Source organism: Protopterus annectens, chromosome 1.part1 (genome assembly GCF_019279795.1).
Source record: "Protopterus annectens isolate FY-2018-M chromosome 1.part1, PAN1.0, whole genome shotgun sequence".
Taxonomy (NCBI): Eukaryota; Metazoa; Chordata; order Ceratodontiformes; family Protopteridae; genus Protopterus; species Protopterus annectens.
Genome location: NC_056726.1, coordinates 272,686,761 through 272,714,692, shown reverse-complemented (window position 1 = coordinate 272,714,692; position 27,932 = coordinate 272,686,761). Strand labels below are relative to the sequence as shown.

Below are 27,932 nucleotides of genomic sequence, written 5' to 3'. Positions count from 1 at the left end.
TATCCCAATGGCTTACACTATGTATGTCCTACATTTACAATTCTAAGAATAGAGCCCTTCCAAATCCCGTTAAAGCTCATTTCACCAGGCTGGTAGCCATGTCTGCAGCCTTCCAAGCTAGGTTACCTTTGGATGATATCTGTGCTGCAGCAACATGGGCAAAACCTCTTATCTTTATTACTCATTACAAAGTGGATTTGGCCTCTAGGAGTAGAGCCTGTTTTGGTTCTATGGTTCAGAGGAATATTCTCCTATGAGCCACCCAAGAGACAGGTTGCTTGGGACGTGGTCCCATCACTGAGAATAAAGGGGAGATTAACAACATCACATAAAAAAGTTATGTACTTACCATAATATCGCATGTCTGTTGCCCATCTCAACCTTTATTCTCACAACCCTCCATCCATACCCCCTGCCTGTACTCCTGGGAGACCGAGTAGTATAAATTGGGCGCTACAGAAGTCTGTAGCCTCAGAATTGATGTCCTACTTATATATATATATAGATAGATACATGCATACATATATATATATATATATATATATATATATATATATATATATATAAATATATACACACACACACACACACACACACACACATATATATATATATATATATATATATATATATATATATATAATTGTTCTTCACCTTGTCTGTATAAGAGTACTAGGGGCAAATAAGATCTGAGGAAGCTAAAGTGTTGCATTATGAGTAAAGAAGGATGCCCATAAGTTTTGCTGAAGACCTTGAGCTTTGAAATGGCCGAGATGGATCCGGCCCATCAGTGAGAATAAAGGTCGAGATGGACAACACACATGGAACGTTATGGTAAGTACATAACTTCTTTTTTGCTATGCAGTTGGTGTCAATATACTATTAATTATTATATGAAACATTTTATATTTCTTTATGATGGCAACTAGGATCCTGCTAAGAGCAAAGAACTGAGTTATGTAACACACAACAGGCATGCAAGCTGACAGTTTTCTGTTGCAGATAATTTTCACAAATTCATGAATGCCCATCCGCACAGACATTATAGAGGCAAGCAATTAAATTGGTTGATCACCTTGCAAGAGTACACTATCTAATAAATATGCAATTCTGGGTAACTATGTTGTTTACCGGCTTGCAGCAACCATAACCTGCTAACAAGTAATTTGTCATAACACTGTTAACAGTAGTGAGATATTACCTTGTCTAACATTGAAAGAAAGGATACCATTAGATCTGATGCTGTCATTTTCATTCTTTGCTCAACGAATTGGTTCGGATCCGATCCTTGGCTCTGACTGGGCCACTTTCTTTAGATTATACAATCCGACTATCAAGCACCTCCTTAACCCATAATGCCCCTGACCATTATATTCTCATTTTCTGCTCTTCAAGATCGGACGGGATTGCTACTTCTTGAGCTCTTATTGGGTTTTAGTGAGTGTATAAATTTATATTTTTTCTTCATTATCTCTTTTTTTCTTATAACAGTTTGTAGTATCTCCCTTACCTCTCTTTTAACTTTCCTAAACCTTTCTATTAGCAAATTTAAGTTTCCGTTTGTTTGCCATTCTTAGCTGCCATAGTTGGTAATCTTGCTGCTTCTATTACATTGCCTTAAGGTAATCCTTTGTTGTACCATTGTTGATAATAAAACCTTCCTTTTTCCTCTCTCTGTTTATTAAAAAAAAAAAAAAAAAAAAAAAAATGAGTGAACACTTCATTCTACTATTTTGTGGCATGGCTGGTAAGACTGCCGGTTTCAAAAAGTGCACTTCCTGTGGGCATGAGATCCCTAACTCTGATGCCCACAGGGAGTGCATTTATTGTCTGGACCCGGCACACTTGGACACCTCCTGCTCCATCTGTGCAGCTTTTAATGCTAAGGCCATTAACAACAGAAGAAGCAAACATATTCTGAAATACCTCCTTCTAGCCACTGCTTCTTCTGCTGGTAATTTTGTTGGTACTTCTTCATGGGCTCGAACCCCCTCTCATAAAGGAGCCCAGGGAGCATCGAAAATGCTGCCCTGCACAGTCTCCTCTATCCAAACCTTCATCTGAGCCTTCCAAGAAGGTTGCAGAGAGCTTGGATCCAAAGTCTTCAGATCCAGTGTCTACTGTTGCCAAGTGTCCTCAGCTCCATACTCGAAGATTTTCCCCAGAGCCTGTATCCCTGATGTTGAGGTCTCCTTTTCTTCAGGAGACACTCTAAGTCCTCCCAAATTCTTTTTGAGTCGGAGGTAGACAGGATGATGAGAAAATTCCTCAGATCACAGATCCAGATTGGGAGTCCTGTCTGCTCCATCTCCCATCGGATCTGTGAAACTTAAACCTTCTTTCAGCCTGTAGTTGCTCCTTTTCCGATCCGACTTGCTGTTTTGGAGCCACTCTTCTGTCTTCCACTCTGGCAGCTTCCTGATCCAATCAGCTCCTACTCATTTGGAACATGATGGTTCTTGGAGCTGGAGTGTCGACGTCAAATCCAAGGGGTTGGCTTACACTCCAAAGCTTTCTGAGCTGTCACTTCCCCTCAGAGCTTCGGCATTGGACAGCTTCGCTTCAAGTCTTCCCTTGGAGTAGAGAGTTAGGGAAAGCCTTGGATCATCTGCATCAAGAGCCTTGGCTCTGTCCAGATTGTCCTCAGCTTCAACTGGTCCTTCTGCCCCATTTCTTCCGACTCCTCCCCAGAGCATCCCATTGAAGAGGTTCCTCGGAAAAGGTCATGCAAGATTAGCACTTGGATTCCACACAGGAATCCCTCACAGAAGACACCAATTTTGATGAAGGGGAAGGGTCCCCTAGATCTCCACCTGAGGATTTCTAGTTTGGAGGCATCTCAGAGGTCCTTCACCAGAAAGTGGTCAGTCTTCCCAAAACCCTTCTCAGCAGGAATCTGTGTTCTTGGAAGCCTTCGTGTCTGGTCCAGCTATGTCTTGTGTTACCCCACCTGCAGATGAGCTTATAGACCTTGTCTCCTCCAGGGCATGGAAGTATCCAGACTGTGTAGAACCGATCCCCAAACATCCAGACAGGATTTTGAGTGCCCCCCCTGACAGGCACCACTGGATCAACGGACTCCCTGTAGATACCATGGTGATTGTGGCAGCCACTAAAAAGAAGCTGGCTGAACAGAGCTCCTATGGCATTGGACAGGTTTGGGAAGCGAGTGTATGCATCAACGACCTTTGCCTTATGGTCACTGAATCATCTGGCACATCTTACTAGGTTACAGAAGGACTTAGCCAAGGAACTTTCTAACCCTACCCCTGGCTCCATGTCTGCAGATGAACAGAAGTCTTTTTCCTCATGACTGGCCACCCTGCAATCATTACTAATGCATCCATGAGGTTAATTCAGGCATAGCCATTAGGAGTGCGATTTTGCAGAGTCCTTCAAGGCATCATTCATCAGCGCTCCTTTTGATGGATCTTCTTTGTTTGGGCCAACAATTAGAGAGACCTCTCCCTCAGTGAAAAGGTTGAAAAGACCTTGTCTGCTCGGGGAATCCACTTTTCTACCCCGCACACACCTTTTTCTAGGAATCAATGTGGTGGTAATAAGTTTTGGTTCTGGAAATCTCAAGGACCTTTCCAAGAGTCATGTGGAGACTTTTTAAGCTACAATGGACACCTATGCCCATGTGGCAGAGGGGGGTCTGCAGAATCAAGTGTCTTGAGATTCTTTCTCAGACAGATCCTTTCAGTGCTCCTGAAAGGTTTCCTGACTGTCCCTCTCCGGAGGCATTTGGGGGTCGCTTGTCTTTAAACCTAAAAGCCTGGAGAGCCATCACAAAAGATTCATGGGTGCAATGGAGCATATCCAGGGGATATTTCATTCCCTTTTTATAATTTCTGTAAAGGAAAAGGATATGTCTTCTCTAAGTTCCACCCAATTAGAGGGAGTTAGCAACTCTAGAGATTCAAAAGCTGCTGGAGCAGCTCTAGAGATTCAAAAGCTGCTGGACAAAAGTGTCATACAAGTGGTCCCCCCCCCCAGACCAAAGAGGATCCAAAATTTACTCAAGATTCTTTTTAGTGCCAAAGGAAACGGGATCTGCGACTCATTTTTGATCTCATTTGTCTGAACCAGTTTTTAAGGAATTCCAAATTCCCAATGGTCACGGTTCAGTCCATTCTGTCTCTCTTACAGAAGGATGACTGGATGTGCTCTTTCACTCTTCAAGATGTGCACTATCACATCAAAATAAACAAGCACTCTTAGAGATATCTATGCTTCCAGCTGGCAGCCAGTCATTACCAGTTCAGAGCCCTGCTCTTCTGTCTCACTACAGCCCCTAGAGTGTTCACCAAATGCATTTCAGTTGTAGTAGCATATCTAAGACTGCTCGGATTCAGAGTGTTTCCTTATTTAGACGACTGGTTTCTTATCACACTGACCAGGCGTCTACTATTGCTATCTTCTCAAAGAGCCAGGGATTACTTTCTCCAATTATGTTACTCTTTGGGAGTTGCAGTCAATCTAGCCAAGTCACAACTTCAACCAATTCAAATCTTGGAGTGTACAGGGGCTTGTCTAGAAGCAGTTAGTTGTGTAGCTCTTCTTCAAAACAGAGTTCTTACATTGAAATCATGTCAGACAGTTTCTTTGTTGTCCTTTTTCCCTCATCAAAAAATGTACTCAACAGCTTTAGGGCCAATGGCTGCTGCAATAATTTTAATACCCACTGCTTGTCTTCATATGAGAATTCTTCAATGGACTCTAGCTGTGCAGTGGTCCTTTCATCAACATCCCTTATGACATCCCATAAAATTATCTCAGGTTTGCAGAAAATTCCTTCTCTGGTGGATACACTCAGCAGAGATTTCTGTAGGAAGTCCTTTATTTCTTCCTCGCCTGAACACCACGTTGGCCACAGATGTCTCCCAGTTGGGGTGGGGGGCATTACCTGAGATGGACCATTCAAGGCACATGGTCCCCAGAAGAGACCAATTTGCATATAAATGTCCTAGAGATGAGAGTGGTACTTCTAGGGTTGCAGGCCGTTCAGAGCTCTCTCCCAGTAGGAACAATTGCTATTCAAACAGACAACTTGTTAGTAGTCAGGTTCATAAATAAACAGGGGGTAACCAGATCTCTATCCCTTGTGCTGAGAAGCAATGAGTGTTTGGCAGTAAGCAATCTCCTCCTCCCGCTTTCTTGTAGCAATGCACATACTGGGGAAGTCCAACTTCTTAGCAGGCCAGCTTAGCAGGACCATTCTGATGCCTCACGAGTGGCCTCTCACTCATTCAGTGGCAAATGTGATGGTGTGATGTGATGACATGGGGTCAGCTGTGCTGTGATATATTCGCTTATCCCCCAACAACAAATGCAGCAGGTTCTTTGCCCTAATTCCCCCTCAGGGGCATTCACTGAGAGATGCTCTAGTCCACGTTTGGCCCTCATGTCTCCTTTATGCGTCCCCTTCCCTGACTCTAATCCCAAGGTTTCTTAAGAAAGCACTCTGTTTGAAGAGCAAAGTAATCATCATTGCCTCCTACTGGCCTCGGCATCTGCGGTTTCCCTTCCTATGGTCTCACCTAGTATGTCCACCTTGGACACTGGATCCCAGTCCAGACCTGCGGTCTCACCCGTTAGGAATGCCTAGTCCGGACATTGCAGGCCTCAAACTGACTGCATGGTTTCTCCAATTCCTACAATGGCTAGACATTCTCCCCAGTCTGCCAGATTCTTTTTTTGTCACACAAACCTTCGACTAAGAAGATTTATAAGAGTAAATGGAAGACGTTTTCCTTTTGGGCTCATCAGAGAGAACTGGATTCTTTCACAGTTCCTTTCCCAGCTGCCTTAGATTTCCTTGTCTCCATCTTTCAAAGCAGGGCAAGCTTTTCCATCATCAAAGTTCAGTTAGCAGCCAACATATTGGAGATAATGCCTCTCATTTAGCTTCATCTAAGTTGTGTAAGGCCTTTCTAAAAGGTACGTTTTTTACTTAGACCTCCAATTCGAGATCCCACTCCACCTTGGGACCTGATTTTACTATTAAAGATCTTGGTACATTCACTTTTTGAGCCTTCAGCTAAAGTAGACCTTATGTTTCTATCTTGGAAAACAGTGTTTTTGGTCGCTATCACTTCAGCAAGATGAATATCTGAACTCCAAGCACTCTCTTCAAAACCATCGTATTTGATTTTTCACAAGGATATCGTTACCTTATGCATTAATCCTTCTTTTCTACCAAAAGTGGCCTCTGAATCAAACATCAATCAAGTGACCAGTTTACCAGTTTTCTTTCCCAAATGTGACAGTAAAGGATGATCTACTGTTCATTTTTAGATGTCCATAGTCAATTTCGCTTTTGCCTTCACAGGACTAAGGAATTTAGATAAACTGATTAATTATTTGTTTCCTTCTCAAATAACAAGATGGGAAAACCAGTCTCAAAAACTACACTAGCCAAATGAATAACAGATTGTATTTCCTATGTTTATTCCTTGAGAGGCTTAACCTTGCCAAGACAACCAAAAGCTCACTCAAGTAGGTTTATGGCTACATCAGCTGCCTTTTGGGCTGCAGCCTCCATTGATGACATTTGTGCAGCTGCCACATGGACTAATGCTCATACTTCTCATTACAAATTGGATATCATCTCCAGAAACAGAGCAGCATTCTGTTCTGTGGTTCTCCAGAACATCCTTCCATGAGGGTCACCCAAGGTATCTGTAGCTGGCTACTCTGTCCCATTCATTATGGAGGAAATGAAAATAACATCCGATATGGTGAGTACATAACTTTTATAACTATGCATATATGCTGACCATTTTCATTCTTCCTTAACTTCCCTCCCACCTTCCCCCATCCATGTCTTTGGGAGAGACCTAACGGAATTGTTGCTAGGAGCTATACTTCCTGTTTGAGCTCCATATCTTTCAGCTATAACTTTTGTGTCATAGATATGTGGTAATATTGTAAAAGCAGCAAACTCGATCAGAGGTAATATAGTAGTCAGGGACATTATGAGTAAGGGAGGAGCTCAAGAGTAGGATCCTAGAATCTAAAGAAAGTGACTGAGTCAGATCCGAGGATTGGATATGAACTCATTCATTAAGGAAGAATGAAAATGGACAACACAGGTGCATTTATGGTGAGTACATAACTTTTATTTCTTGCCAGCAAAGGGACAGAAGTAAGTAGCTTGTGCTTTCCATGTAAATCTAGCATTGGTAAACATCATGTTCATTTCTTCCCACTGTTGAGAACTTGTTGGTTGTTGTGCTATGTCTGATTGTATTTATTGCATAGTTATTTTGTATGCTGTTATTATGTGCTGTATTTTTGATGAACATCTGTGAAATGTATTTTCAAGAGTATGACTTCTACATCAGTCAACAATTATGCTTGTGGTAGACCAGTAGCCTCTAAAGTTTATTTATTTATTTATTTATTTCTATCAATGGTGTCTTTTTTGCCCGTTTGCAGACCAGAAGACTGCTAATCATAATATGTGTAAAAAAGGTTCATAATATTGCAAAATTATGAAGTGCGAGTTGAGGCACTTTTAGCTTATTTGATTGAAAAACTTCTCCTAAAGTATAAGAACATACAAAGTCCAACGAATAGTAGAAAATAAGAGAGAGAAGTGAGAAAGCTGAAAAAAAAAAACAGATGAAACAGAGGCAACAGTTGGACAGCATAAGTTTTCATCCAGCCCAGTTGATGAAATAACTTCAGCCTGGTAGTTACTGCTACAAAGATTTCAAAGCTGGTGATTAAATATTTCAAGAATGACACACTGGAGTATATTTTAATCAAAGTTAAGGCAATACCAGAGGCAATTCACTCATGTAGATCTCCAAAGATATTCTTACATGTTTATCAGGTTCCATAAATATTTCCAGGATGTATTTTAGTAGAAGCACATATGTTTCTTCTCCTTGCCAACAGAAACTCCTTCAGTTTTGCAATCTACAGTTCATCAGCATTTTGATTAGAAGAATTGCAGAAAAATACTTTAAAATTGTACAGAAGAAAGTTTTACAATCTACAGCAGCATTCATTGTAAGCCTTGTGTACAGACCAACATCGGTCAGTGATAAAATTGGAATAAGTAGAACTTTTGCTGGGACCTGTGAAGGTCAGAGAATAGAAAAGGAAAAGGTCCACTGAGTCACATTCTAAGATTCAGACTAGGAGGATAGTTCTATCAGTTGCCTGGTCGTGCACCAGCAGGAGTTATGTTGTATATGGGGTAATACTTTAGCTCATCTTTAAGGGACCCTTCCCCCTATTAACCTTATATAGTGGTGATGAGATTCAAGCAGACCAGATGTTGAGCTCTGCCACTGTTTGATACATTTAAAGATCTTTGTAGGTCAGTTAGCAAGATCATGGCACACATACAGGTGGATCTTAGAAGGCATATAGAATGTGTTGGACTCCAAATGATAGCCCACAGCTGTAAAAGAATCAAAGGACTGAACAGGCACCACTTTCTATCTCATCACATTCCCAACAAAGAAGAAAATATATCTTCATTTCTGCACTTTGACATGGAATCAAGATGTATTAATAGATATCATAACTTTACCTGTCCTGGTCCTAAGGTCTTTGAATTACATGACACATATGGTTAGATACCAAAGTTAATTTCTTAATCAGATAAAAGAATGTATTGAAACCTTATCTGAAAGTAAAAAGTTATATTAGAAATGCCAACATGTACAAAAGAAAAGATAGGAGTGAATATTCCGAAATGTACATACAATGCTATGGAAGCATTTTCATTCAGTTCAGTGTTTATTCTTGACTATCCAGTGTTATGTGCTGTATGTTCATAACAATGTGTCTTACATGCATTAGAACTGTTTAACGTATCTACTGACTATTGAAGTACATACTGTCCAGTGGCTTGTACTGTGTTAGTTTGCGAGGAGGGAAGAAAGTGATAAAGACCTGCAGTGTGTCTTATGTTTATAATAACTGTTGTCACAGCATTTTAAATATATTGTACTATATTTCTAAATGTTGATGCTGCAGCTAACTGGCCTGGATCGTGACTAAAAAGTGTCTGCAGATTAGCACATCGCCAAGTTAAACTAAGTAAAGTGCAGCTTGCATTGACTTTAAAACACTGGTTACTGCCAAAGTAAACAGTGCATTATATTCCATAACACAGAAAGGGGCCCAGTTTGTATTTCTTAGATCTATAGCCGGGCAAAACATGGAGCCTCTTCTTGCCAGCATGCTAGAAGGGGCCCAGTTTTTACTTTTTAGCTCTAAATATTGGCAAAATGTGGAGGCCAGTCTTGGACTTGTGAAATCTAAATAATTTGTCTTAAAAAATAAATTCTGGATGACAGCCATGAAGACCATCTTACCCTTCATAGAAAAATACTTTTTCATGGCATTCCTCAGTATGAGGGATGCCTCCCATCAAATACCAGTAACGTCTGCAAATGAAATAGTGAAGATTCAAAGTTGTCCATTCCCACTTCCTGGTTGCAGCGCTTCTATTTGGTGTGCTTAAAACCTCCATAGTATTTAATAGGTGTATACAGCGTCAGTCTTTGCTCATCTAAGGAAAATGCAAATTAACAGCATCTCATATCTGTTTCTGTTTAGATGTTACAGCCACCAAAGTTTTTTTTCCCAGAATGTTGGTGCTTCCCCTTCTTTTAAAATACTGTTAAACAAAACCTTCCAGTTCTTTATCACTTTCTTCCCTCCTAGCTTCCAAACTAACACTGGAATACCATCTATTTCTGGAGACTTTCTTACAGATTGGTTATACATTACTGTTTTTATGTTGTCTCCTCCTATCTTAACTGTTAATTGTTGAGCCTCATCTACCTCTAACCTTGGCATATTGAAGTCTTCCATAAATATTTCCATTTTTGCTTTTTCTTTATTTTCCCATTTCTCAGGCCTCTGTGGATTTTTAGAAATTTCTAAAATCAGTCTGCAGACTGTCTGGAAACCATGGTTTTAATATTGTCCCAGTGAGGAAATAATTATTTTGGTGGTAAGATCTATCCAGAATGCAAAAGGTTTACCACTTTCCTGCCCAGTAGCACAGCAGCAGGTAACAGACTTCTTGGACAATGAGGGAATACTTCAGCAGCAGCTCAGTACTACAGGATTGCTAGTCATAACAGTAAAGGTCTCTTCACATCAACGTGAAAGAGGTGAAAGTCACTACAAGGGTCCTGATTACCTTCATGAATAATACCTCCCCCTCCAGGTTCACCCCAAATTAGCACAAGGAGTACTACAGAGATGGGGTACATAAACAATTAAGGGAGTAATGGGCCTTTTTAGCTTTATAAAGTAATACTCCTTATGTTGGAATGGGCAATTCCATACATAAGGAGTGAGTTAAATTGCCCTGTACCAACTTTGATTATTTCAGCCAACTTTACCTCATGTATTTAGTTGTGGGAAAATAAAACACTCAGACAGATTTACTGAACAAACAAACCTGCCTAGTACACTGAAAGAGAATCCTGCAGTCTTCCACCAGAAAGCTTAAGCAGTGAATGTTTGACACCCACATGAATTACCGTATACCAGTGGTGCACAATCTTTTTGTGGGGAGGGCCACTTCACGAATTCTTAATGGATCTGCGGGCCACCTCAAAACATAGTAGGTCGTTACTAGTTAACAATAGGTACAGGTGACTGGCATTTTTACTTAAGACAGCAGTCATGAAATTGCCTGTTTTCTACATCAGCTTTGCATTTAACTTTATTCTGGCTTGCAGCCATGACGTATTACAAACTCTTACAGAAAGTTACAACTGTTTACAGACTACAAGTTATAAACAACAAAGAATAGTTACTTCTGCAGCTAAAATTGGAGATGTGCGCAACTGCAGTCAATTAGGTAAGTAAACACATGCAGGAAAGTTTGCGTGACTGGTGTAAGGCATAGCATTTTTTCACTTTTTAAAAAAAATGTAGTTACTCTCTGGGGGCCAGATAGTGTTGTGTCGAGGGCCGGATTTGGCCCCAGGGCTGGACATTGTGCACCACTGCCGTATACTAATTTTCTAATCCCTCCTTCGTTATCAGTCAGCGTAGAAGCAGGATGCATTTTCCTTTCCTTCCTTCCATCTAACATGGAAAGTTCTTTTGAAAGTAAACAAGGAGAAGGGCAAACTTGATTCTTGTAGCTTCAGCTTTGTCAAGTCAGCCATGGTTTCTTCTTTATAGCAGGTAAAATTTGATACCCTTTTCAGATTTAGTCAGATGGATAAGAGTGTCACTTACTACACACTTTAAATGAGTTTCAAATGTTTTATTACTAAAAATAGTTTGTAGAGTATGGCATTCTAATAAAATTACTTCAGCTGTTAGTGGCTGACTTTAAACTTAGAATAATACTCTGCATTGCATAAATGACAGTTGAGTGATATATCATATGCAAAAATATAAATCCACCATTCAAAGACCTTAATGGTTCAACCCTTAGTTATTTATTACATCCCTTTCAACTAAAAGGATCATTTTATTTAATTGTAAAAAGTCACTTAACTGCACAAAAGTTGCTCCTTCATATGTTATAATACAAGCAGAAAATAATAGAATATTCTGATTCTTGTCAGTTATCAGTTACAGGAGTTCTGTAGCTGCTTATTTTAAAAAAAAAAAAAAAAAAAAAAAAAAAAAAGGATAATTTCTGGTCAGCCTCCCTGCATCAAGAGGTGGTGTACTAAGCTCAGTAACACTTGCACTTGAAACATTTTGCAAATAAAACACAGTACTCAGCCATCTTGGATGCTGCTTTTTTCAAAAGAATCTAGTCAGCTTGGAGAGCAGAATTGAAATTACTTCCATTAATTTCTTATGTAAGGTATTAAAATTCTCAAATAAGCCAAAGTGATTACAAGAGGAAGTTATATGTTTGAAAATGGAAAAGGCTGGTAGTGTAGACATTCCCTGGGATTCAGTAACACCTACACTAAGTATACACCATTCTGAGTGAAAAGACAGCATAGCCATAACTCACACCTTCTTCCTCCTAATTTTAGTTTTCCTACTGATTTTCTTGCAGCTTTAAATATTGACTGGGATTCATAAAGATTACCACAAAGTATAGACTATGTTGTTGTGTCTTTCGGCTTTTCCTGGTTAGGAGTCGCCACAACGGAACTCCGGTCCGCTAATGATTGGTAGTTGATTTTTACGTGCCGAGTTATCAGCCCTGACGCACAACCTTCAACAAAGGCATGCCCATTCACGCATGTCTCCACGCAGAAGACGCTGTAGCTGAGAATCGAACCGGACAGCGTCTTACTGTGAGGCGACAACGCTACCGCAGCGCCACCACCACGGGTTTATGTGTACACTTAATGTAATCTTTATGAGTGACTAGAAAGCACAAAAAATGTGGTAGAGATGTTCTTGAATACATATCGTGCACACTTGGTGTAAAGTTTATTGAATCTAGTCTATTATCTAACAAATTCAATGAGTTAAATTGCCTTGCACCAACTTTGATTATTTTAGCCAACTTTGCAGCATGCATTTAGTTTGCTTATTGATTTAAATTTCATATTTCATCATCTCAGAAACTCACCCCTCAGAATAACTTCTTAAAGGGGATTTTACATTTAAGACCACCAAAAAGAAATATTACCTCATTAGGACTTGGGTTTTGTCTTGGAAGCTCACTTTGGCAGTCTTTGAACCGGTAGAGTCAGTACATCTATAATGTTTCCTGAAAAATATTTTTTTCTGTTGGCAATAACTCCAGGCAGAAAGTTTTCTGAATTGAAGGCGTTGATTTGTGGGCCTTGTTAGCATGGTGGTCCTCAGAACATTTCCTTAGAAGTGATCAGTTACACAAAATTTAGTATTAGACTTCCCTGTGAAACCAGTCCATTCAGCTGCTAGTTTCTTGTGCTGGTTACCAAAATGCTTAGTAACACATTTGGAATGCTTTGGATATTCACAAATGGTTGAATTTGATACTAAAAGAGTCAACCCTTCAGCAAACAGACCAGATGCTTATGATCTATAGTTAAGGCAAAAGGCCTGTCTGTCATAAAACAGATCTTATCCAGATGTTTGCCCTAGTTTATTGATTTCTGTTGTGACAAATACAGTAAAAGATTTAAAAGTCCATTTAAAGCTCATTCTTCTAAGCAACAGCTACATCTGCAGCATACTTTACAAATGTTTAGCACAGGACTTACTAGAGGCAGCTACATGGGCTACTGTCCATGTTTCTATTAAGCATTTCACATTAGATGCTCAGTTTAGGGGTAAGACTAGTTTCAGCTTGGCTATCTACAGGAGATATTGTAACTGCTCAAGTTCCAGGAATAGCTCATTTATTGTTTGGGATAATACCCAATGTTATTGTTTACTGTTGCAGTGACCCTGCCTAAAGAAAGATAACATATTTGTGTGAGATGCTCACCAAAACAGTATGAGAAGAAGACATTGTAACAGTAAAGCCTTCTACCCTTGATTTGGTTTCCACTTTTGCATTACAGTTTTATGCACCAAGTTTTGTTTGTAATCAGTAGTCTCTCCCAAGTTATATATATATATATATATATATATATATATATATATATATATATATATATATTGGTTACAGTGATGCTTTATATGGTATCTACTGGCATTGTGTACCTTTGTTTTCTACTGTCCCATACTTCTTTACAGTGGTTTCACCATTTAACAACTAAAGGGGGTGCATATTACACTGGATTTATGTTGGATTTTCATGCTTCCATGTGCACCTTTGCAGATGTTAAACAAACCCTTCTCTGGGAAATGTACAGCTATCAAAAAATGGCTAGACCAACACAACACAGCTGATGAATAAACTCAGATGCTGTGTTGCACTGTTACAGTGACCTCTTCACAAAGACCTAATGTTGTAGTACCTCATACAAGTACCCACTGCAGAGATGTCCTCAAAATAAGATATTGCTGATGTTAGACACTCTGCATGGCTGCTGATCTTTGAAATAGCTGTTTCTTAGTGGGTGATTATTTTTTTTATCTCTGTCCCTGTATTGCTACATGGTCCATCCACCCTCTTTTGGTGTCCTGTGCCCAGTAAATATAACAAGTTCATAATTATTTGTACACACTTATTTATTTTTAACCTTCAGGTGTAGAAGTGCTGATTTTCATTGAGAGTAGAACTGGAGAGCATCGGGCTGGGCTTACCTTCCTAGTCTAGTGCACTTTGTGGCTTAACTTGCATCAGTAGAAGATGGTGTATATGTGCCCCAACTTGACAGCATGGCTAGAGTTATTTGAAGAACTGATGGTCCTCTTGAAGTGAATACTCATTTATGTCTAATCTGTTTGTGCTCAATTGAAAACTTGAAATGTATACTGTCAGTATCAGTCTAAATAACCAGATCACTTAGAAACTGTTTTGAAGTATATGTTATACCTTACGAGACAGGTCAAATGATGATACATCTTCAGGGACACTTCTTGCAGCAAACCACATGATGTTGATTTTATTTGATGGAATGTAATGAAAATAAAACGTTTTCTTTTTCCCCATGGACACTTCTGTGATAAAAGAATGAGGAGTTGAGCCATATGCAAAACTTAAGTGAAAAACTTGAAAGGAGGGAACTATTCACTGCCATGAGTAGGCCACAGTGCAGGTGATAAGTGATTTCTTAATTGGTACTTCTGAAAAAATTTCTACATGAAAAATGATGTACGTCTTGATATGCTGCAAGAAATAGCTTCATGGGTCTGGTTTTATAAATTTTTTTGCACCTTTGTTTAATCTAACAGGTTTACAGTAATGGAGATGAAATTACACTGACATACATTGCTGATGTATTGGCAAGAATTGCTTCCACTGAAGGTGGTCTTTCCCTGCTTCTTTACGGTGAAAATGCCAAGACAGCTCAAAAGGAAATGTAAGACCATATGGGATGCACAACATTTAGTTTTCTTATACGGCCATGGACTTTCTGGCCAGTGATGCTTTGGACTTTGTTGTTAGGCAGTTATAACTGCACATTTGTAATACAAGCATTATGGTTTTTTTTCCAGCACTTCATCTGCACACACAATTGTCCAGTTTACCAAAAAATTGCTTACTGATGAGATTGCTGCTGCCTCGGAGTCAGAGGTATCACCCCTTCTTAAAGGAGCTTTCATTTTTGTGTGCCGACAGATGTATAATACCTGTGAGGGTTTGCAAGTGCTCATTCCATATGGGTTGCACAAATGTATTGCAGAGGCATGGAAGAAGGTATTTTTACTGTTACGTATATGTCTTATTTTTCCTAACATTGGACATATTGCTGCACTTTGTCTCATTCAGTCTGTTTCATTACCACCTGTGCTTCTTGAAAGGAAATGTTTAGCTAAATGGTCAAGTTTTTTTCTAGTGTATAACATTCATGTTACTTCTGATATTATTTTATTCAAGACTTTTTGGCATGCTTATATACCTGCAAGTTTAGACCATAATAAACACAGAATTTATACTCTTCACTAACAGAATAAGACAGGTAGCAAGTTGAATGTCAGGGATATAAACTCTCATGGTAGCAAGTCTTAAGTATATGGCAAAAAAGTCAAAGGCTTTATGGGCATGGAGATGGTGAAAAATGGATGAGCTTGTTATCTGTGGTGGGTGGTGGGAAGTTAGCACCAAGAGGCATAGTCTGGCTAAGGTGTTTCATGGACTGAAGGCATACTCCTGTGCATCGTGATATTCACAGAGATATGATCACTTAAGAGGACTTAACTAAGATGTCAGCATACTTGAATGAGTAGTACAGTAGACAAGAGAGGAAGAACAATTATAGTGCTACAAATATAACATAAGGAAGAGTCAGATGCAGCAAAGAGTCAGATACAGCAAAATGAGATGAAATAAGTCAGCTTTGATCACAATGAAGTAAGAAAGGTGTGTAGTTGGTTTGAGGTGCTAAGAGGCTATGTGGATCTTATCTGTGTTATAAAACGTGAACAACAAAATGAGCTTTTATCCTTAGAATGGCATAAAAATGGAAGATTTCATTAGAGGACCGAACTGTGCAAGTAAGTGAATCAGATTTCTTAGCTTATCACCATCTAATTACAGGTTGTTATTTCTCTATAAATTGTATTTAGCCTTGCTCCTGTTGAAACAGACTGCAGAGAGTGAAGGTCAACAAGGGTTTGAGACCAGGAGGAAAACAAAATATGAATCTTCCTTCAAGGAATGTTGTGCCTTTGCTGAGAACCATCTCACTGCAAATTTTCATAGACCTCAGGCTTTTCCATGCAACAGGTGTTGGAGCTGGTACAATGGTTCAGGTGTTTACCTCCCAGACATAAAGCAGAGGGTTTGATTCTCACAACCTACTGATCATTGTTTGGCTCATTTATTCAGAGCTTCTTTGTACCCGGCTTGGACACCTGTGATTACAAGACTTGGATTGCTTCTAACATCATGTGGCCTATAAAGCTGATATAAGTATTTATGTGAGAGTGTTCAATCTCGCCGTTTGTTCTTACACACGGGATCGGCTCCGAGTCGGCCGCATAGCAAAGCTCTGCATCTTGGAGAAGCTCGAGACCAGGCTATATCCCACAATCCTCCCTGCCATTACCCAGATCTAGTTTGCCGCTGCAACGGGTCACATCGATAAGAGAGCTCGGACCAGAGAAAACTTGTTATTGACAAATAAGATAGTTATTGTTTTGTTTAAAAGTTCTTATAGTTCTTATACTTATTGAGAATTTAGTTTCTGTCCTTACTATAGTGTGTGTGTGTGTGTGTGTGTGTGTGTAGTGTAGTTAGTTTTTTTTATAGGTTTCCCTTTGGGGCCTACCTTTCTATAACCTATAGCTATATATATATATATATATATATATATATATATATATATTTTTTTTTTTTTTTTCCTCTTAATTATAGCTAGTGTTTAAATTTTCTTTTTTTTACAGTAAGTGTTTTTGCTTATTATGTCTGAGAAAGCCAAGTCTGGTTTTAAAAGGTGTCAGTGTGGACAGAAAATGTCCATCACTGACAACCACACTTCCTGCGTCTACTGTCTTGGCCCTCTTCACTTGCAAGAGGATTGCTCTATATGCCATTCCTTCAGTGGGAGGGTCATGACAGATAGACGCAGGAAACTTATAGACAGGGGACTTCTTAAGCCTGCTTTCCAGGAGGCTTTGGACAAGTCTGACCAGGCTTCGAAGTCCTCGAAGGGGTCAAAGATGTCGGAGCCCATGTCATCGGCTCCGAGTTCATCTTCTAAAGTTCGTTCGCCGGTTCCACGGACTTCGGGGCCGAGCATCGAACGTTCATCTTTCACTGAGCCCCAGGTCTTGGAACCGGTGTCGGAGCTACCGCCACCTTCCATTCTTTGGTCGGTGCCATCTTCGGCCCCTACGACCCGATCTTCCAGACCATTATCCGATACTGATGTGGATCGTGTCATGCAGAAACTTATGGAGAACACGGCCCTTTCCAAGTTGATTGCAGTTTCCTCCCAATTGGTGTTGAAACTAGAAGGCCTTCCCTTATCTCCAACAGGTCCTCCTTCGAGACCCATCCAGTCTTCGGAGCCAGAAGAGGATGAGCCGATGATAGTGGAGCCCTCGGTGCTGAAACCGTCCATTGCACGATCGACACCATTGACCTCGACTCCTTCGGAACCTATAGGTGAGTCGCGGAGTCGACGAGCTCTCCTTGGTTCTAGGACCGAGAGTCGTACCGACCTTTCGGTGCCTACTCTCCCTCTTGGGGCCTCGGCGCAGATTGGCTCGGCGGTCGAGACCCATGGGCCCCTGTCTGTTATTCTTCCATGTTCTTCGAACCGGGGAGTCCTCGACCGAGTTTCAGGGTTTTGACCTTATGAGGAAGGTTTTGTCTACACAGACAACCACTTAATCGGAGGCGCCTTCTCCCTCCCCTAAGGAGCCGCCTCTGTTTCTGTTCCCACGACACATCCAAAGCGTGGAGCACCATTGTCTCAGCCACCCCCAGAGGGTGCCTGTTCCTCGGAGGCCTCACCGAATCCTCCTCGATGAGGTTCCGAGGAAAGATTGTGCAAGAGGAGGCACTTAGATTCCCCGCAGGAATCTCTAACTTCTGACACTGACTTGGATGAGTCAGAGGGGTCCCCAAAATCCCCCTCCGAGGATGTCTCATTTGTGGACATCTTGGAGATTTTAAAACAGAGGGGTGATTGGCAGTCCCTAGCCCCCACTGAGGACGAGTCGGTGTTGCTGGAGGCTTTTGGTGCTCAACCTTCTACCTCCTGGGTTACTCCGCCCTTCGATGAATTAATGGATTTGATTGCTCGAAGGGCGTGGGAGACACCGGACACAATGGAACCGGTCCATCGAACACCAAGCAAATTTATTACCGCTCCGCAGGCCAAGACTTATCTCACCAAAGGAGTCCCAGTTGACGCTATGGTGGTGGCTGCAGCCACTAAAAAGGAGATGTCTGAGTCTTCCTCTTCTGTTCATCCTCCTAATAAGGACTCTAGGACTATGGACAGATACGGGAAGCGCGTTTTTAGTTCAGCGACTTTTTCCATGCGTTCGCTAAACTATTTGACACATTTTACACGTCTACAGAGGGATCTCATCAAGGAGCTGGGAGATACCCTCCAGGGTAACACAGATGCTGCTGTTTCAGATAAGGTAACAGCACAGCTTAACACCCTTACCTCCATAGTGAACTCGTCCATGAGGCTCATCTCGGCTGAAAGCTTCAGCGATTGCTCTTAAGACAATCCTGGTGCGGCTGTGCTCATTTGGAAGCCTTCAAGTCTTCCTTCGCCAATGCCCCTTTGATGGTGCCACTCTTTTGGGCCCAAAGTGAAAGAGACATTAACTCGGTGTGAGCAAGAAGGAAAGACTCTGTCTGCTGTCGGAGTCCGTTTTCCGCCCATCTAGACCGCACCCCAAAGGGCAACGAGGCAGAAAATGTGGTTCCGTAAACCTCAGGGATCTTTCCAGGCCACACAGAGTGACCCCCAGAGGCAGAGGGGGCAGACATGGAAGATGTCGCCCGACGGCAGAGGGTCTGCAGAACCAAGGCGACAGGGATCCTATCCCTGGTAAGCCTTTCCAGCACTCCTGAATGGGGCCCGACTGTCCTGCTCTGGAGGCAGTCGGGGTCGCTGGCTTTATACCCACAGGCCTGGCTAACTCTCACCTCATACTCTTGGGTAAAAGCATTGTAACCAGAGGATACAAAATCCCCTTTATGTCAACTCCACCCCAACAAAGAAGGTTTCCAGATGTGCCACCCGCTCATGCAGGCCCAGCAGCAATAGAAATTTCAAAGCTGCTCAAAAAGAGTCATTCAGCCAGTCCCGGACCAAAAGGATCCGAACTTACTCAAGGTTCTTTTTAGTTCCAAAAGACAGTGGAGTGGAGAGCGATTTTGGAGCTCAGCAATCTCAACACGTGCGTGAAGAAGGAAAAGTTCGGGATGGTGACACTTCAATCGATCCCTCCATTTTTGCAGACGCACCACTGGATGTGCTCGATAGATCTCAAGGACGCCTACCACATCAAGATGGCCAGACCGCCCAGAGATCACCTGCATCCGGCTGGGAGCCAGTCATTTTCACTCTCGAGCCCTGCCCTTTGGGCTCACCTCAGCCCCCAGTGTATTCACCAAATGCATGGCAGTGGTAGCGTCTCACTTGAGATGTCTAGGTTTCCGGTTGTTTTCCTATCTGGACGACTGGCTCCTCACCGCCACCACTGAGCGTCGCCTCATACAAGCCAGAGACTATACAGTCAGCCTTTGTTCCCACCTAGGGATTTCCATAAATTTCGAAAAATCTGCCTTACTGCCCTCACAGCATATTTCATTCATCGGAGCAGACCTAGATACGCGCTTAACACTGGTAAAGCTCCCTCAAGTAAGGGCTTCATCCCTCAAGGAACAGGTTCTTCTTCTACTGCAATGCAGGAAAGCCCCGGCCAAATTGGTGTTGAAGGTTTTGGGACTCATGGCAGCATCCCTGATTGCTGTTCCTATGGGGAGATTGCACATGAGGCTCCTCCAATGGCTGCTGTTCATGCAGTGGTCATTCCAGCAGTTACCCCTAACGCACAAGATTCTGATAACAGATTCTTGCAAGCGAGACCTCTCATGGTGGGTGTTCAGTCAGGATCTCACTATGGGTCGTCCATTTGTTCTACCGAATCCGACGGCCACGATAACCACGGACGCTTCTCTGATAGGGTGGGGGGGACTTTTTCAGGGAAGAACAGTCCAAGGGGAATGGTCCAACATGGAGTACAACCTGCACATAAATGTTCTGGAAATGAGGGCGGTGTTCTTGGCGTTGCAACACTTTCAAACCCTCCTACCTCTAGGAACAGTAGCAGTTCAGACAGACAACATGTCTGTAGTCTGGTACATAAACAAACAAGGGGAACCAGATCTTACCCATTATGCAGAGAGGCCATGAGAATTTGGCAATGGGCAGAGTCCACGGGTCGCTTTCTGATAGCAACGCACATCCCGGGGTCATCCAACGTCATTGCGGACAGGTTGAGCAGAGCCATCCTGTTATGTTACCTCACGAGTGGTCCCTCAAACTACAGGTGGCAGAAAGAATTTTCCGCAAATGGGGCCAGCCTTGCTGCGTTCTATTCGCCTCGATGAATACCAAATGCAGAAGCTATTTTGCCCTTCTACCCCCTCCAGGGGATGTCCCCAGGGATGCACTGATACACGATTGGCCCCCGGGTCTCCTATATGCATTTCCACCCACCCCCTTGATTCCCAAATTTCTTCAGAAAGCCATGAACCTGGAAAGGACAATTATACTCATAGCCCCATTCTGGCCTCGACAGATATGGTTCCCCTTTCTTCGAGCCCATCAAACAGAGGAACCGTGGATCCTGGACCCAGTACCAGATCTACTGACACATTCGGGAGTTCCTCACCCGTCTCTTCTATCCCTCAAACTAGCAGCTTGGCTGCTCCACTTCCCCGCCTAGCCAGGTCTGATATACTTTCTCCGGCAGTTCAACACATTTTGGTTGCCTCTCATAAGGCTTCCACTACAAAACTCTACAGGAGTAAATGGAAACGCTTTGTGTACTGGGCATCTAGCCAACACTTGGACCTCCTGGTTGCTCCTTTACATAAAGTTCTAGAATTTCTATCCATCCTTTTCCACGAAGGAGCCTCTACTTCCACACTAAGAGTGCAGTTGGCGGCCATATCCAACTTCCATGTTGGTGAGGACGGTTCTTCTATTATGTCCCACAGGCTTTGTAAGGCTTTTATGAAAGGTTCCTTCCATCTTCGACTGCCCGTCAGAGACCCTTTATTCCCATGGAATTTGAATTTGTTATTGTCGCAACTAATGTTGCCACCCTTCGAACCAGTCTCTTCTTGCCTCCTGAAGTTTTTGTCGTGGAAGACTCTTTTTCTTGTAGCGGTTACTTCAGCTCGAGAGTGTCAGAGCTGCAAGCACTATCAGTTAAACCACCTTACTTAATTTTCCACCCAGATAGAGTTTCCTACGAACACAAACCGTCCTTACTTAACAAACCCGCTTTCCTTCCTAAGGTATGTTCTGTCATAAATATTAATCAGTCCATTGAACTCCCTACTTTCTTCAAAAATCATACCAGCAAGTTGGAATATATGCTGCACAAGTTAGATGTCCACAGACAGCTAAGATTTTATTTGGACAGGACTAAGGATTACAGAAAAACAGATCAACTTTTTGTTGCATTTGCAGACAATAAAAAAGGCATGGCAGTTACAAAACGTACGCTTTCTAAATGGCTTACTGATTGTATAGCTTTTGTGTATTCTAAGTCGAATCAGGCCTTGCCCACCAAACCTAAGGGCCATTCTACTGGATCTGTTTCCACTTCCTTGGCTCATGCAGCTCGCCTGCCTTTGGACACGATTTGTGCAGCAGCCACGTGGTCTAAACCACATACTTTCATCGGTCATTATAGAGTTGACAAAGCCTCCAAAGACAGGACATCTTTTGGTTCCACTGTGCTCAGGAACGTTCTTCCATGAGTCACTCAGGGTGACGGAGCTAGGGACGCTACCCGTGTAAGAACAAAAGATTGAACACTCTCACATAAAGAAGTTATGTTCTTACCATAACGTTCCATGTGGAGTGTTCATCTCGCCTTTGTTCTTACATCCCCCCCTTCCCTCCCTTACGTGTTTGGAAGAACGAGTAGGACTAGAGTCTGGTCCACATGTCTTTACCTCTTCCAGGTATATTGCCTCTTACCTCATGGGGTATATTTCATTACCCTTTAGTTAATTTATCAGTGAGATAGTGTCTCTGAATTTTTGTGGCGGTATGTAGCCTTAGCACCTCAGGGTTATTGTTGGTCTGGTTTGCTTGCAAACTAGATCTGAGTAATGGCAGGGAGGATTGTGGGATATAGCCTGGTCTCGAGCTTCTCTAAGATGCAGAGCTTTGCTATGCGGCCGACTCGGAGCCGAGGATCGGCTCCGAACCCGTGTGTAAGAACAAAGGCGAGATGAACACTCCACATGGAACGTTATGGTAAGAACATAACTTCTTTTTTTTTGCACTTGCTGTATTTCAGTGGCATTTAACACTTTTGTGTTGCATTTATTTACTTTGTTGAATTTATCACTGTTTTTCAGCCTGCACTTGTTAAATAAACTCAGTTTGTTACTGTACTGCTCTTAGGTTGTTTTAACAATATTCTGATATTTCCTAATTTCCTCTGATACTGCAGAAGCTGTTCTGAGTGAGTCTGGCCAAATATTTCTAAGTTTTGCAAAGTTTTGTGTGTTATGATCATTTCTCAGGGTTGGTGAACTTATTTCCAAGGATTCCTGATATTGCAAGAATTCTTACTTCTGTTGTAAAGCATTTGTTGCTGCACTTGAGCTCAAAGCCAGTTTGTTTTACATTGGAAGGGTTCTTTTGCAGTCTGGTGGGAGCATAGAGCTTAATTTAACCTATCCAAGGTGGGAACTACTAGTCAATAGCTTATTTTGTTTTTATCTGATTGGTCTGAGAGTTTAACTTTATAAAAGTCTTTCATCCTGCTCATACAAAAGCCTGAACACAGTTCCTCGTGCTTGCATATAAGCAAACCATTCCAGTTTAAAATCCTCTATAGGAAACGCTGTCCATAGTCTCCCACTATTCACAGCTGTTCGAAGTGCTGCTAGTTTGTGTAGAGGGTAGTACCACTGCAGGTCAACTAATAGTGTACTACTAAACACTCTCACTTTGACCTGTAAGTGACTCTCTTTTACTCTTTCCCATCTAGAAATTGTGCTTCATTGACTTACATACCATAGGCTAGATTCAGACCTACTGAATCTAAACTGTTTGGTGTCACTGTACTCTTAGACCAGACATCTTACATTAAGAGGGCCTCCCTGCACCTTTGTGGCTGAAGTGTGTAGCTCAGGACTCATCTGATTTGGGGATTGCTGGAGAAAGGCTCAGTTTGGGGCTTTCCCATTGGTAGTTGTGTTAAAATTGTTTAAATTTGCTTGTATATAAGCTTCAAGTTTGCACCGGTTTACACTCAGTTTATCAGAGCTGCTCAACATTTGGCAACTTTAGCCAGAGGTCTGGAGTGCATCTGCACTGAAATCCAAGGCATCCATTGAAAACAATGAACAATAAGTATATTTTAAACCAGCTGTATCTATTTGAATTGCTGCTTCATTTTTGCTGTTTGTGACTAAATCCAGCTAGCCCACTACCTTCCCAAATACCACATTCAGAAAAATTGTGCAACAATGGATGAGCAGTTTCCCATCATTTCTCTTGCCAGCTTGAGCGATATGGGCATCTTGAGGCAATGTAGCAAATTCTTCATGTATACTGACAACTGTTTACTTCTAGAGCAAACTAACACCCTATGCGAGTGATGCAAATACACTGTGGAATTGGAGTCAATTCTCTCACGAAAAAACAAACTAATCATCAACTGTCAGCACAAACGCTTCACCTCTTACGCAAACCGCACCTCTCACACAAAATAAGGTCACGACGCATAAACCCACATACGTAAGGTACTCACTAAAAGTTTACCAAAAGAACAGAGACTTCACAAAAGCACACCACCCACACTCACCACTAAGCATAAAGAAACCACTGCACATATCAACACATACACATCTGTGTCTCAGCAAATAAGCCCCCAAGGCAAAACACATCATATGGTTTGTCATAGGTGACTCCATAGTGAGACACACAGATGTCCTTCTCAATGGACTGGACTGGACAAGGAGAAGGTCACAGTCAGCTGCCTATCAGGTGCCAGGATCTGACAAATCATGCACGCACTCATGTCACTCAACATTAAGCACTGTTATGACTCTTTCATAATCCATGCTGGAGTGAATGACTTGAGATGTACCTCTCTGGACTATATGAAGAGAGACATGATGGAACTTTGTGATTATGTGTCACAGACAGGTATGTCCCTAGCCCTAAGCAGTATCCTACCCACACCCAAGATGATGCCACAATATAAACAAAATAAATGATTGACTTCAACAATTGGCATAGCTTCTGGTGATAGTCCAGGGGGATCCAGTATCTGTCAGCCTGGGAGGATATGGTGGACAGACCTTGCTGCTCTGCTAGAGATAGTCTGCACTTGTCCCCCTCTGCCTTTCAGTTACTAGCAAAGGCCCTTGCCTACCCATAGTATCTTTTTTAGGCAATGTCAAAACAGCAAATTTTCCAATGTAACAAAATCTAATTAAGACAAACTCAGGGTTGTGCTGCTTAATGCTAGGAGTTTAAACACAAAACTGCACTCCCTGGAAATACTCCTCACCTTGGAGGATGCTGACATCTGTGCAGTTAGGGAGACATGGTTCAAGGCCTCTGAGAGCACCCCGACCCTGCAAGGCTGCAATGCCTTCCACACATTCAGACCTCAAAGTGGGCATGAAGGAACCAGAGGTAGAGGTGTATCCATCTTCATTAAAACCAAATACACTTCGGGAGTGGTCAAACAGCATGACACTCTTGAACTATCCCATGTCCAATTAACTATGGGAAAGTACAGTACCACATCATTGCTAGCTATAGATCCCCCACCATGAACCAGCAAAAGCACACTGCCAACCTCGATTTACCAGAATCCCTCGCTATGCAGCCCAACACCTTAGTCATGGGAGATTTCTTCTATCCTTCCATAGACTGGGGGACATACACGAGCAAAAAACATGCTTGCCCAAAGGTTCCTGGACTTTGTTAACACAAATGCTGTGGAACAGATCGTCTGCACCCCCCCAGTAGGAGCTCCAATGTTCTGGACATAGTTCTCACCAACATGAGGGATCACTGTACTTCCCCATGTGTGATGCCCTCCTTGGTTAGGTCAGACCACAAATGAATCTCGTTTGAAGTAACTGCTGGAACTGACACCCTCACAGGAACAAAAAATATAAAAAAAACTTCACCAAAGCTAATTACAGCATACTAATCAATGGTATAAAAAGCTTCATACCACCCACAATTGCAGACACCAGTGATAGCTATGTTGAAGTGTACGCCAATGCCCTGTACAGACACTTCAGTGACTGCATAAACTCTGCCTTTGCAGTACCTGACTGGATCAAAGCCAGGTCATCTCGTAAAAACAAGCCACCATAGTGGACCTCAAGTATAAGCAGATTATATAACAAGAGGAAGAAACTGTTGTCTAAAAGCAAGAGGGATATCACTCTGCAGAGGAAGAGTTCCCTCCAAAGCCTAAACAGGAAAAACAGAAATTTTGTGAAGTTTTCTAAAGCAAATTATGAAAATAAAATCGTATCTATAGGCAAGGATGATCACAAGGCATTCTTTAATTACACGCAAAGTCTGAAAGGGGATTCCCAGCTATGTGCTGAACTGGTTGTAGATGGGATCACCCATACAGAAAATACACCCTGTGGATCACTTCTGTGACTTTGCTCAACAGGGGCACAGGAAATTAACTTTCTTGGGTGGCGTAAGCCAGGGAACATTGTTGGCTGGGCTTACTTAAGCCCTTGGGCCGATAGCCTTGTACCTACCTATGAACCTACATTGGAAGATATCACCACCCGGCTATCTGACCCATTCAGAGCAAACGTCATCCCCGTATCCCCACCTACCATATCCCAAAGCATACTTGACACAAGCCTTCTGCCTAGTATCTCTAGAGAACATGCCATCTCTGCTCTTGGCAAGGCCAAAAACACGTCCTGAATGGGACCAGATAATATCCCAGGTTGTTTTCTATACAGTCTAAAACAAGACCTAGTGGACTGACCCACTTGGCATACTTTTTAATCATAGCTTGAGAACTGGTTATGTTCCTGCAGAATGGAGAACAGCAACAGTAGTCCCCCTGCACAAATGAGGCCATCAACTGATCAGAGAACTACAGACCCATAAGTTTAACCAGACTCATCTGCAAGGCCATGGAAAGAATTATCATGAACATTATCAACAAGGACATAGGTGACCTCCAAATGCTGGACGCAATCCAGTTTGGCTTCATTAAGGGCAGATCATGCTTATTAAACCTGGTAGACTTCTTTGAGAGTGTCAACAAAGCCATAGAAGGTAAGACAGTGTACACAGCCTATCTTTACCTTGTGAAGGCTTTTAGCACAGTTCCCTACTCTGGCATCATTGAGAAACTCTCCCAGATAGGGATTAACCCTTATGTTATTAGACAGGTAGCCAATTGGCTCACAGACAGAGCACACACTGTCAAAATCTGTGACTCCACCTCTAACAGTAGACCCATCACCAGTGGAGTACCACAGGGGTCTGTGCAGGGCACTTACTCTTTGGCATCTATTTCTCATAAGTCCAGGCCAAAGTAAACAGCCTTTGGCTCACCAAGTTTGCTGATGACTGCAAACTGGGAGCAATCACTGAGTCCCCCAATGTTGTCAACATATACAAGAAGGTCTAAAGCCGTGGTCTAAAACTAAATGCAAAAGAATGCATTATTATTCTCTTTGGTAAAATGGAATTCCATACAAATTGCACTATTGAGACCCCCCCCCACCCAAGTTCCAACCCAGTGGTGCTAGACTTGGGAAAACAGGTTGATAGCAGTCTGAACTTTGGCCACCAAGTTTCCCCAGTGGTAAGGAAAGCCTTCTATGTAGCACACCTCATAAGCAAGGGCATAGCATCCAGGTCTGTGGATGTTATAACTCCACTGTATTCGACCCTCATCAGACCACTAATAGAGTATAATGCATCCTTTTGCATGTACCTCACCAGACACCTACTGCAGCTGGAGAGACCTCAGAGGTTTCTCACTAAGAAAATACAGGGACTCCAAACCATAACCTACGTGGACAGACTGAAAGCCCTGTCACTTTACTCTGTATCTTACAGGCTGCTGAGACATGACGTGTGCCTGGCCTATAGGGTAATCTCCAACCCTGTCTTAATGGAAATGCTGCTCATCCGCAAGTCAAATGGCTCGAGTCACTTGCTGTAGGGCTCTCAACCTAGCTTGCGACATTAGCAGATCATGCTGGAGAGGCACACTAATATAGTATAATGTACCCTTTTGCATGTACCTCAACAGACACCTGGAGCAGCTGGAGAGACCTCATAGGTTTCTTACTAAGTAAATATATAGGGACTTCAAACCATGGCCTGTGTGAACAGGCTGAAAGCCCTGTCACTTGACTCTGTATCTTATAGGCTGCTGAGAGGTGACCTGTGCCTGGTCTATAGGGCAATCTCCAATCCTGCCCTAATGGAAATGCTGCACATTCGCAAGTCATATAGCAAAAGAGTCGGTCACTCTAGTGATCTTAGCCTAGCTTGTGACATTAGCAAAACATGTTGGAGAAACAGATACGTCTCCCAGAGACTGCTGCTTCCCTGGAATAGACTCACTATTCATGTAAAACAGAACTCTTCAGTGACTGTTCAAACACAGCCTTGATAATTGGATGGGAGACTGCAAATTCTCCCCTAGGGTGGCACCATTGTCCCTCATGGACA

At 42.2% G+C, this 27,932-nt stretch overlaps 1 protein-coding gene across 1 annotated transcript in view; it reads left to right on the top strand.

Annotated features, from left to right (window-relative positions):
* The window catches only part of TBC1D32 (TBC1 domain family member 32), a 1,886,357-nt gene that overhangs the window by 426,160 nt on the left and 1,432,265 nt on the right, over positions 1 to 27,932 (top strand). The window contains exons 11-12 of the mRNA XM_044086982.1: positions 14,743 to 14,870; positions 15,007 to 15,208. Coding sequence (XP_043942917.1) covers positions 14,743 to 14,870; positions 15,007 to 15,208 — 330 coding nt within the window. The remainder of the gene's footprint in view (positions 1 to 14,742; positions 14,871 to 15,006; positions 15,209 to 27,932) is intronic.